Here is a 12,309-nt window from a genome sequence, read left to right as displayed (position 1 = left end):
CATACACAGTCACGCACCAATGGTAGCCGAGTCGCCATGCAAGGCGCTAGCTTGCCATCGGGAGCAACTCGGGGTTCAGTGTCTCGCCCAAGGACACTTCGGTATGTGGAGTCACGTGGGCCGGGAATCAAACCACCGACCCTACGATTAACCCGCTCTACCACTTGAACCACAGCTGCCCCATACTAACTCAGGTAAAGCTGAGCTAGCAATCTTAATCATAAAATGCCCAGCTCCTACATCTGTGGATGTATTAAATAAATAAGCAGTAACTGCAGTGTATTCGTACGTGCCAGTAAACACAGATAAGACAACATGTATCTGAATGACATGAACATCTCTCTAGAGATAAAAATCGATCAAAATTGAGCTTGGGAGTAATAACGAGATACTGTCCTTGATCAGAATAGTGTCATAGTCATGACTGAATATGTTAGCACATTGCCACACATATTTGATTTGTGTTTACAGGACGTGTAGTACGTCAGATGAATGGAAAGTGATGGTTATTTTCAATACCTCCCACAGACCGCAGCCTGTTTGTGTCGTCCTTCCGCTTTTTAAAGAATGTGCAGCTAATTTTAGAGGCGGTTTTCACACTCGGTGGCTTTCGTGAGTGTGAGTGTGTGTGTGTGTGTGTGTGTGTGTTTGTGTTGTGCGTTTTTTACATTTTTTTTTTTATGCCCAACACTATAGCGTGCGTGAGACGTTCTTTATGAGAAACATCAACAACCGCAATTGTGCTTGAAGTGGTAGCAGGAGCAATTCATACGAGCGCAGCAGGAAGTGATGACAACCTTTGTTGGCCTTCTCTCTCATTTTCACCGTCTCACACACACACACACACACGGACGTGCTCACACAGAAGAAAAAAAAAACAACCTCATTACTTTCTAGTGTTAACCCCGTATTCATGAAATTTGTGCCGTTTGCACTGCGGACACTGAAAGTACTGTTGAAATGCATCAGGTGATGCTTCCAGAACGTTCTGTCTCGATCCAAAGAACATCCTACAAATGAAAGCGAGTCTCAGAAGCTTGGTGTAGATCTCATTACTGAGATGATAAGCAAAGTAAAGATGAGGAATCAGAAAAGAGACGAGCTGTTGCGTGAGGTATATTTATTTACCGTTGCACGGCAGGTAGGTAAAGCGCTGATACTGGCTCCTCTTCCTCTTGCCGTTGCAGACGTAGAAGCTAACAGGCACGGCGCTGGATATCCTCTGATTGCGGTAAGGAGGGATCTCCACCACCAAAGAAGTCTGTTTATGAAAAAGAACGTACGGTGTTTTAACTACAAAAACGGACGGTGAAGAGTTGTAAGTGTTAAAAGCATTAAAAGTCTGAAACGATATTAATACGGGCAGCTAAAAGGGATTTCCCCTGACTTATTTGTGAATGGGGAAGTTGGTTTTTGTTTGCTTGTGGTATGTGAATGCAGGTGAGAAATTATCTGTCCACAAGAAATACTTTTTTTTTTATTTTTTGTTAGTCCCCCCCCCCAATAGATACAATAAGTACCTTTTGCCACATGAGTGTATTTGTGTGTATTAGGGCTCATGTGTGGAATCTCCATCATGGTGTGAGAGATTTCATCCCTCTGTGTATGTAGTGTTGGGACAGCGATGATGTCAGCAGCCATCTGTGTCGTGATGGACAGACGGACGAATGGAGTTGAGGAAAGCCTCCGTGCTGATTCTGCACTCTTTTAAACAGCGAGGCTCATCTGTAGGTTGAGGCCATAACCATGGACACTGGTATGTGTGTGTGTGTTTGTGTGTGTCCTCTTGAGTGTCAGGGGAAACTAAACGAGATAGCCATGTTTCCGTAGGCTCTCAATAAACAACCATGATTATAATAGTCTTTAACTTTTTAACCCCTCTAACACACATACACACAAACCCACTCTCGTTTTCCACTGCGTGGGTCTGGTCCTATCACCGACTGGCCCTAAAGGCCAATTAGCATTAAGGCGAAGGGTCATGATTAGCCTAGCTGACGCAACGGATCGTAATGAGAAACGCAAAACCACGCAATAATGACAAAAGACAAAGCCAAAAGGTTTGGGTTTGTGTAGGAAGAAGTTCTAGGCTACAAGAGCAAACAGCGATTGTTGCTTTGTAGGAAGATGCAAAATGTGAGCGTTTTTAAAAAAAAAAAAAAAATGTATTTTATTTTTTTGTAAATAGTAATGATGGACTGGACTCGAGGTCACAAAAATGAAACCCAGGCATGGGCGATATTGTTTCGTCGGTTAGCAAAACCTCGGCAAAAATAAACACTACATAATTGTGGTTCCTGATTATGATATTATATCTTTGGCCTGTTTTAATTCCAGACAAAACCAACCTTTTGGGACACGAATTAGCATAAAAGCAATAAAAAGCTAATCAGAGCATGTCGCTCTCTCAATTTTCCGAGTATAAATAAATCCAAGACACGGAACTCTTTATCTTTATTTGTACGTTATTTCCTTCGCAAAAAAGAAAAACAACAACAGAACAAACATGTTTGAACGGTGCGTTTAGTGTGTAAGTACAGTATAAGCAACACCAAGCGTGTATTACGAACGCGACAAAGTAAGTGGTGTGTTTAAAGAGTTGTAATAGAGAAATAAAGAAAAATAATGCCCATGTTAAATATTGCTATTTGGACTGTAGTAAATACGGGTGATGAAAAGAAATAATAACCGAGGTGTCTAAATCAGGCCTACTTTTTGTTTGTGCTACAGCAAATGAAGCTGATGACAATGTGTGTGTGTGTGTGTGTGTGTGTGTGTGGGGTGGGTTGTGTCGGGGTGTGGTGTTGTTTGGTGTTAGTATGTATGTAGTGGAAAAATGGGACACAATGAGCAGTAATTTGAGTCACTGAGGTGAGACCAGAGACTTGCAAAGGATGAAAAGATCACTTAGTATTGCGCAAGCTAATCAGCGGCCTCTTTTACGTCGAGTAATGAATGAGCAAAGGTTACATCAGAGAGCGAGAGCGCGTATTATCCGGAAGCAGGGAGCGTGTGTACGCTAACTAAACCTTGCATCATCAAAATAACGCCTCTAAATGGAAAATAATGCCGTAAATACCGAAAGAGACGCTGATCTAAGTGGATATAAGGCGAGAGGACGACGCGTATTGCTGGATGTGATGTTTGAATGTAACGAAGACGTGATCATTAAGAAGTTAGCCCTTGGGGATGAGTGAAGTACATCTCCGTCTAGCGATCTACTTACAGATTTGCGAGAATCCTTGTCCACGTTGGCTTCTGTCTCCCATACATGATGTCCATCTAAAAATACAAAAAAAAAAAAAAAAATGCACAAATATTTGTGTATGTGTGTGTGTGTGTATATATATAATTCAAAATGAAGTCATTTTTATTGCCATTGGTTCAGGTCAAGGACCTGTCGAGAATTTCTTGAACTCCTTGAAGCTAGTCAGATGCTAAAGATGTACCTTCTAATTTTAGACATATATGACTGGATAGACGTGTAGTGATGTTAGTGAGTGTAGTGAGACGTGTAGTGAGAAAGTTAAGACATTTCTTTTGAAATACATGAAGTAAAAGGTAAAAAAGTATTAGTCATGCAGCACAGAAAGATCAGACACATTGATAAGCATTCTTGGTGCAGTGACAGATTTATTCTTCTTGTTATCAGCTCTACATGTGTGCATTTATTAAGGATTTAAAAAAAAAAAAAAAAAAGTTTATTCATACAAAAAAAAAAAAAATCATCTTCAAAAGATCAGACCTTTAGGTGCTAGGTTATTAGAAAAGAAGTGGAACATCGAGTTCGATTTCATAAAAAGTTCATTTGCTTCGATTCATCGCAAGCTTTTTTTTTTTTTTGCTTTTTTACTAAACAAGCTAGTGTCTCGATTACTCTAGATCATAAAATCGAGATCATCAGGTGCAAAACCATCGCCAATTTCTTCCACGCCAACGAATGACATGCGCGGTTATTTGGACGAGAGGAAACGGAAGAAAAAGCTAAGAAAACTTAGCTGAGTTTGCTATTATGTAAAAATTCGACTCATCGTGCACTGTAAAACCGGATAAGTTCATCTGACTCAAAAATTTGAAGTTGATAAATCAATTTCTTTCAGCCAAACACACTTAAGTAGAGTTAACTGAGTTCAATTTTTTGCTATATTTAAGTGTATTTGTCTGAAATAGATGAAATTGATTTATCAACTTCAAAATTAATTCGTTTCCTCAAATTCTTTGAGTTAAATGAACTTATCCGGTTTTACAGTGTGCGTAAGGTTTTAATATTTAATATATGTAACATTTTACGCAAGAATATTTTGCACATTTTCACCTAGGGTGATAATAACTCTGAGGATGACTGTCTAAATGACTTCAAGCGTTCGTATTCTCTTGAAGGATGATTATGCATTAGTGTTAATAAATAAGACGTAAAAAAAGAAAGAAAAAAAGATGAGACTTGCGAACGCATATTTCTATTTATATGAGTAATTAATTGTATTAACCACACAGATTTTTTTTTTGTTTTTTTTTGCTAAAGTGGATGTGGGTAGACGGTATGATCAGGATTATCCTCCACTATCGCAAACGTACATGTGGAATTTAGAGGATGTGGTTAAACTTTCATTATCAGAATACTGAGTCTGAGTCAGACTAAAACTGGGCCAGGGTATGGTTTTCCACTGATCTGTTCTTCTCATCAAGTTGTCTCAAGGGCAAATCTCAGGCAGGTTTTTGTCCTATCGAGTCCTAACGGAGTGTGTGTGTGTGGTGTGTGTGTGTGGGGTGGGTGGGGGCTGGAGAAAGATCTACAGCCCTGCATGTGCGAAAGTGATGCATATATGCGGAAAGACAGAGATATTAATCTATTAATGGAACACTTTTACCAAATACGGTTACGTAAACAAAGAATGAATGAAAGCGAATTCTAGCAGGGAGCGGGACGAACGATCCCAAGTGCGCAGTACTGTCAGGTCTCGCCAACTCTCCGTTCCTTAGTGTTGGATTTTTGGACACTTTGGAAGGGAAGTATTCCTTTAACAGCACTGCATCATGGGGGAATCTCACTCCTCTGTCTCCTCCAGTGAGGAAACCTTAGACATCCCCTTAAGTCCATTGCTGGTAAACATGTTTTTCAGGTGCTGCTCCCTCATCCCTCACTCCTCCCTTATCGCCTCTTTCCTTCATTCACAATCTCCTCCTTTCTCTCTCTCTCTCTCAATTCAACTCAATTGCATTTAAAGTAGTTCTACTGGAATATTAAGTTACAGTGTACAAAGCTTATGCATTTAGAGCAGTCTGTATTATATATCAGTGCATTAATCGGTCAATAAAGATGATTCTTTTAATGAAAACAATATCAATAAAAGATCTTATGACTTGCTTCTGTGTCTATATGTATTTATCAGTCTGCAGTGGAGAGTTAATGTTACCACCGCTATTAGTACGCTAAATTATAACGCACTGTAATAAACACTAAACACGGTTCATATACGCCGAGAGACTTTATCAACGGGTCGTATAGAAAAATCTTCTCAACGCGCATACCAACTTCAAGATGTAGCACGTTTGCGTAAATTGTCGAAGCTAAAGTAGCGGCGATGTTATAATTACCGTAACGCTACACTGTAATAAAGCCAGGGCTCCTTAATTAACAGTTAAACTACAGGCCAGACATCCATCATGTGAACGTTGTGTTTATGGACCATAAATCAGTTCCATTTGTTCCATGAGGTCTGGTTCATCTAGAAGAATAATATTAAAGATTAAAGAAAAGCTAAACCATATTAAATGTGTTTGTAGAATATTTGCGCACATTAATGTGCAGGAACAGTATAATTGTTTGATTGATTGATTGATTGATTTATAGCTAATCCACTGTTATAATTTAAGTCATGAATGTCTTTGAAATGGATGGATAATATGGAAAAAAAAAAAAAAAATATATATATATATATATATATATATATATATATATATATATATATATATATATATATATATATATATATATATTGTAATACTTAAAGTAATAGTTGATTTTCATAATATTTGTGTGGCGGTCTTGGAAAACCCATCGCTGTAGAAGAATTCTGGCAAACAACAACAACAACAACAACAACAACAAAAAGAAATACATTAAATACATTGTCACTTTAAGAACTTTTAGAACTCATAAATATATTTCCCCAAAACAACAAGCACATCTTTTAATTTACTTTTTAATCGTTTCCAGCAACGATCGTGAGCTATTTTAACACACGTGGAGGTCAGTCTGCCTTAAAGGTGTGTAAAATCTTACTAACTAGGTGTGTGAATTTAGAACATTTAGGAAGATCCTAATAAGAAAGGATTCAAAAGGATTACAAACGCGATTTTTCTTCCACTTGCGGAAGAAACCAGATTCGATCTAAATTGGTTGCGATTAGGCATGAGCGATATGGACTTCGAAACTATATCGCGATATTTTCCGGTATTTATTGCGATACCGATATCATCGAGGATATAAATATTGTACCGTTCACAGTAACTCCTCGTTTAGCTCGATCGTTATTATCACGGAAAGACTCGTTCTTGCTGTGGGGAGAATTTCTACCGCTATAGCGCAAACGATAAGATATCGCTAGTCATAACTCGTTGAGATGCAGATTTCAGTTCAGTAAACAGTGTCGTATTCAGAACGATATATAGTACTCGAAGTCAGATTTTTCGGACGTTTTCCCAGGCCGCCACACGTTTAGTTTCGCTGAGGTTTTTGCTTACGAAACGCCCCAAATTGCAGAATCACATCTATTCACATTAATATTAACACCCATACCCCTGCTCATTCATGCAGTTACCCGATCAGCCGATCACGTACTGTGGCAGGAGCATAATGCATAGAATGTATGCATGCATTTACAGTTCTTCAGTTAATGTTCACATCAAACATCAGAATAGGGGAAATGTGATCTCGGTAAGTTTACGGTACACAAAATGGTGTGAAAAACAAAAACAAAACAAAAATGAGGTGAGATGAGAGGGGTTAGAGTAGAATGGCCAGAAGTGACAGGAAATAACCGCTCGTTACAACCGTGGTGGGCAGAAAAGCACGTGAATGTGTGTGCAAATGTAATAAAGCACTATTTTTTTTTTTTAAATAAAGCAAAGCTTATCAAACAAGTTTGTCCCTTCGTTGTCATCCTGTGCATCTATCTTTTTTTTCCCCCCTCACTTCCCCATCCTGTCTCTTGTCTTTCACCCTCCTAATATCTGTCTCCCATCAGCGGGTACCAAAATTAAACACAGCCGTTTGTACGAGGGCCCCCGTAGTCAGGAAAATTGCTCCACAGGATAAAACGACAAACTAAAAGACGAGAGGACTTAATCGTCCTTTTCCTGCACTTTGTTTTTTTGGGTTGTTTTTTTTTTTTTTGTGCATCAGATGAGCTGAGTGAGAGCCACATATGTGGCATACCTTTTCATGTCGGAGAGAGCTGTAGGACTGATAACCGCAAAACTTTCCGTGCACTCCCTGCAACATCTGTAAAAACGCTTCTGTTCCTGCCCACGCTGCTCTGACATCCCCAAGCCACACGCCCACACACACACACACACACACACATACACCTCGATGCTCTTTCATCAGATAGAGAGGATAGACAAATCACCATGATTATCAAAATCCTTCGCGAGATGCAACACACAGTCGTTTACAGAAGTACACACACACACACACACACACACACACACACACACACACACACACACTACCCAGCAGTCATGGAAGATATATAGAGCAGCTATAGTCATGTCCTTACATGATTCACAGCTACGTGTGCATTAGAAAGCACTGATGTTACATACACACCAATCACTCACTCACTCACTCAATTACACACTCTTCGAAGACACAATATTGACACACTGTACCATAAAAATGCTAGCTAACATTTCCAACAATGCTACACCAGCGAATGTGAAGGAATTACAACGTTCTATACAGGTCCTTCCCAATCAGTTGTCTTGACCAAAACGAAAACGAGGTCTTATTGCAAATCAACAGCGTTTGGCACATTATTATAAAGCACTTAAAAATCCCCTCAGAAATCCTGTCAGGTTAGCTCATGCTAGCTAGCCAGCAAGTGTTAAGAGTGTTTAATTAGCTTGCGTTGGTCTGCTATTCAGTGTTAATTCAAAAACGAATAATCTGCCGCATTAGCTTATCTTATTCAGCTAACTGAATACTGTAAACATTTATAAATGATGGGATAAAGATTACTGTTGGTTTAGCTCATTTTAGCTAACTGACCAGTGTTAGCAGTGACTATTAGCATTAGACTTACAAGCTTACAAAGTCAAAATAGCATGGGCTAGTCTTCTAGCTAGTGTTAGCAACATTTATAATAACGTGTTAAAATTATTCTCTGAAATCCTGTCAGTCTAGCGCTAGCTCGTTTTAGCTAGCTGATATGGGTTAGCACTGAATAAGTCGTTTATTAATGAATACATTACAACGTCAAATTAGCTTATGTTAGTCTGCTAGCTAGTGTTAGCTGGCTAATTACGCAGCAAACACCTTGTCTAAAATCCTGTCCTGTTCGATCATGTTAGATGATTGTTTGAGGTGTTTCAGTAGCGGCGAATGAGTGTTTATGAATGCGTTCAAAAGCAAAGTTAGCTTATCGTCTAGCTAGTGTTAGCTGTGAATACTGTAGACATTTAGGACGATCATCTCCGGGAATCCTGTCACGTTTCTTAGCTTCCGCTCAGCCAGAGAAGTGAAGAGAAGAGAAGCTAAGCGGCTCGCGGATATCAAAGCTCAGAACCAGCAGCAGTAGAATTAGAGATGTGGAGTTACAGGTGTGAAGAGCGTCCACACCATCCGTTTAGGAAACGGGAACATGACGGATGGTTAAATTATACACACCGCGACGGGAGCGATTCAGCTCTGACTTTCCCTCTGCACTTCTGCCCTGTGATTGCTGCTGAGTGAAGTTATTCATTTTAGCAGAGTGTTAATCTAGAATCTTAAACTAGCCGCCTCGGGTTGAGTTCGGATGTGGCGGAGACGAGAAAAGAGACGATCTCGACGCTGAAGATCCCTACATCAAAGCTGGTAAATATGAGAACCTGTCCTGACAGGGAGACGATAAGAGAGAGTGTGCGTCTGTGAGAGAGTCTCTCTGTTTAATCAAGGTGTGTCTCTTCACGTCGTTATCCCGAGTCTTTCAGGGGAAAGAAAGAAACGTTTAAAGAGTGAAACAAAGAGTAAAGAAACAGGTGGAGAAAGAGAGAGATGGAAAATGGACAGCGAGTCAGACTGGAAGAGTGAGACTGAGGGAATGAAAGAGAGAGAGAGAGAGAGATAGAAAGGTAGACAGCGCAGCAGAAAGGAAAGGAGGGAGAACGAGATAAAGAGTAAAGGAGACAGAGAGGCCAAAGGAGAAAGAACAAAAACAAGGAGAAAGAGACGGATGGAGACAGAGGCAAACGGAAAGAGAGCAAGAGAGAGAGAGAGAGAGAGCAAAAGAGAAAGATTGATTGAGAGTGAGACAGACAGACAGACGGAGAAAGAAAACGGAGGATAAAGTGAGACAGACAGACGGAGCGAGAAAGAGAGACAGTCAGATTGAAAGGGGGAGAAATGGACTGACAAAGGGGGAAAGAAATAGAGAGCGACAGAATGAGAGATAGACAGATATATGGGGAGAGAAAGACAGACTGACAGAGGGAGAGACAGACACAGGAGATAGACGGACGGTGAGAAGGTGAGAGGGACAGGCAGAAGGAGAGAGAGAGAAAGAAGAGAGAGATACAGACAGACAGACAGGGAGAGCGGGAGAGAGACAAACTGGAAGAAAGACAGGTGGGGGGAGGGCTAGATAGACAGAGAGAGGGGAAGAGAGACAGACAGAGGGAGAGAGAGACAGAAAGGAGAGAAAGAAACAGACAGGCAGAGGGAGAGACAGACAGACAGGCAGAGAGAGAGAGAGAGAGACAGACAGGCAGAGAGAGAGAGACTGACAGACAGAGGAAGACAGAGAGAGAGAGAGACAGAGAAAGAAATTCCAGTGGTGTGTGCAAGATCCAGGCACAGCTCCAATCGGACCAGATGTAAAACGCATCACGGCCACGAGGGAATTCCCTCCCCTCTGAGTCAGAGAGAGGCTTTCCCCAACACACACACACACACTCTCTCTCACACACACACACACACACACACACACACACTCTCTCCACGAGGTGTGCCAGGTATGCCTACAAGTAGCCCTGCCAAAACAGCACACACACTCTCACACACACACTCTCACACACAATCACACACACATAATCACACACACAATCTCTCACACACACTCACAATCACACACAATCTTTCACACACACAATCACACGCACACAATCACACACATAATCACACACACAATCACACACAATTTCACACACACACACACACTCTCACACACAATCACACACACGTAATCACACACACTCTCAAATAACAAAGTGCATTTCCATGCAAATTTCAGCCTCACCCTGGAAACATAAAGTTACATCACAGGAAAAAATCACACACTTTTGGTTCTGGTCAACAGAATTAAGGGGGAAGGACGTGTGAAGGACGTGTGAAGGACGTGTGAAGGACGTGTGAAGGACGTGTGAAGGACGTGTGAAGGACGTGTGAAGGACGTGTGAAGGAATCATAAGCACAAATCTTAGCTAAACATGACTGGCACATATCTATTCTGGGTCATACCAAGTACTGAGTGTTATTACAACTGTGTGTGTGTGTGTGTGTGTGTGTGTGTGTGTGTGTGTGTGTGTGTGTGTGTGTGTGCGTGTGTATTCCTATTTGCCACTCTGAAGGGAATCCTTCACAGCTGAGACACTGAAAACACTTCCTGTTTAAGACACAAACACGCCTGCAGGCTATCCATGCCCACACAGACACACACACACACACACACACACACACACACACACACACACACACACACACACACACATGCACATGCAAGTAAACAAGCAAACACCCATAAAAAGCAGGCTATATTTAGATTAGGTTCTACACACACCGCCTGCATCGCTCCTCCAGCAAGGACGACAGGGGACGAGCTCAGCGTTCAACTGAAAGGAATCATTTTTTATTATTAAGCCTTAAATATCTATCTAACCGAAAGACTGACTCACAATTTCTCAAACGTTTTACAGGGCAGAATTTTTTATATTTTTTTTTACATTGAGTAATAAATCAAATCTAATTAGCATCACAAGGACATACACCACAAAAATAAAATAAAATAAAATCCACATTCTACAAATATACAAACTGGAAATGTCCACAATAGTACACGTGCCTTTTCCCGCCAAACCGGCCAATTCACAATGTTAGGATGATTGACAATTGCGTAGGTGTTTTGGCCCCGCCTCCTCTCGCTCAGCTCACATTTATTATTTCCGTGTTCCGAATCGATTTTCCTGCTTTAAACATGCAGCGCCTTCGTTTTCTGTCCCGGTAAATAGAGACTATTTGAAGGTTAGGGTTAACGTGTGTTCGATTTACGTTAATTACATTAGAGAAGGATATGGAACGGTACAACCGACGTTAGTTATCTCTATTTATTGCGAATGCATCGAAATATAGGTCAGCGAAACATTTTTGGTCCAGAATGATCAAGAAACTTTGCTGAAATATTCACGGCCCGCATTTGCATATTACAATCTGATTGGCTCTTGTGTTCCGTGATGCGATACCGCCCGTCTCGTGCATGCGTACTAATACTAACTCAAATCTTTAAGCACAAAAGCAGGACAGTGTGGAAAGACTTTAAGAAAGCAACTCCAAACTTGGTTACTTTTGTGTTGCGTCCAACGTGTGGAGGAGAGAACCTTGATTTAATTGGCCCGATGTGATGTGCAAGTGAAGAAGGCCATCTGTTGCTATTTAAAGGCTGGAAATTTGAAGGTGTTTATTGGCGTCCATTTCGGAACGCCGGCGCTGCTCCTCGGCTTTGATGGCTGTGGTTAGGAAGCGTGAGTTTTGATGGTATTAAAGGCATTCGCGTGAGTTTTCGTACTTGACAGTTCATTTGTGTTTGGGGTTTTTTTTCATTAGTACAATAAACTTTAACGTGTCTTCTTCTTCTTCTTCTGTTTTCTCGTTCTCTCTGTGCTCTCTCTCTCTGTCTGTCTTTCGATCTCGTTCATAGGTTGCCAGAATCCGTCGCTAAACGTCGAGAAGTTCTTCCATCAGACCCGCTAGTTTTAGAGACTGGGAGAGACAGTTCGGCAGATAGACTGCCGTGTTGACCTGCGAGGATCGTCAGGAATTCTTCAAATCATGCA

General features: G+C 40.9%; 1 protein-coding gene across 2 annotated transcripts in view; it reads right to left on the bottom strand.

Moving 5' to 3' along the window:
* LOC108280571 (nuclear factor of activated T-cells, cytoplasmic 1) overlaps positions 1 to 12,309 on the bottom strand; it is a 62,011-nt gene that overhangs the window by 24,873 nt on the left and 24,829 nt on the right. For both annotated transcript variants that reach the window (XM_017495696.3, XM_017495697.3), the window contains exons 7-8: positions 3,227 to 3,282; positions 1,129 to 1,261 (exon numbers count right to left, since the gene is read on the bottom strand). In XM_017495696.3, the coding sequence (XP_017351185.1) occupies positions 1,129 to 1,261; positions 3,227 to 3,282 (189 nt within the window). The remainder of the gene's footprint in view (positions 1 to 1,128; positions 1,262 to 3,226; positions 3,283 to 12,309) is intronic.

Source organism: Ictalurus punctatus, chromosome 20 (genome assembly GCF_001660625.3).
Source record: "Ictalurus punctatus breed USDA103 chromosome 20, Coco_2.0, whole genome shotgun sequence".
NCBI classification, from domain to species: Eukaryota; Metazoa; Chordata; class Actinopteri; order Siluriformes; family Ictaluridae; genus Ictalurus; species Ictalurus punctatus.
This window is presented reverse-complemented; position numbering and strand designations above follow the sequence as displayed.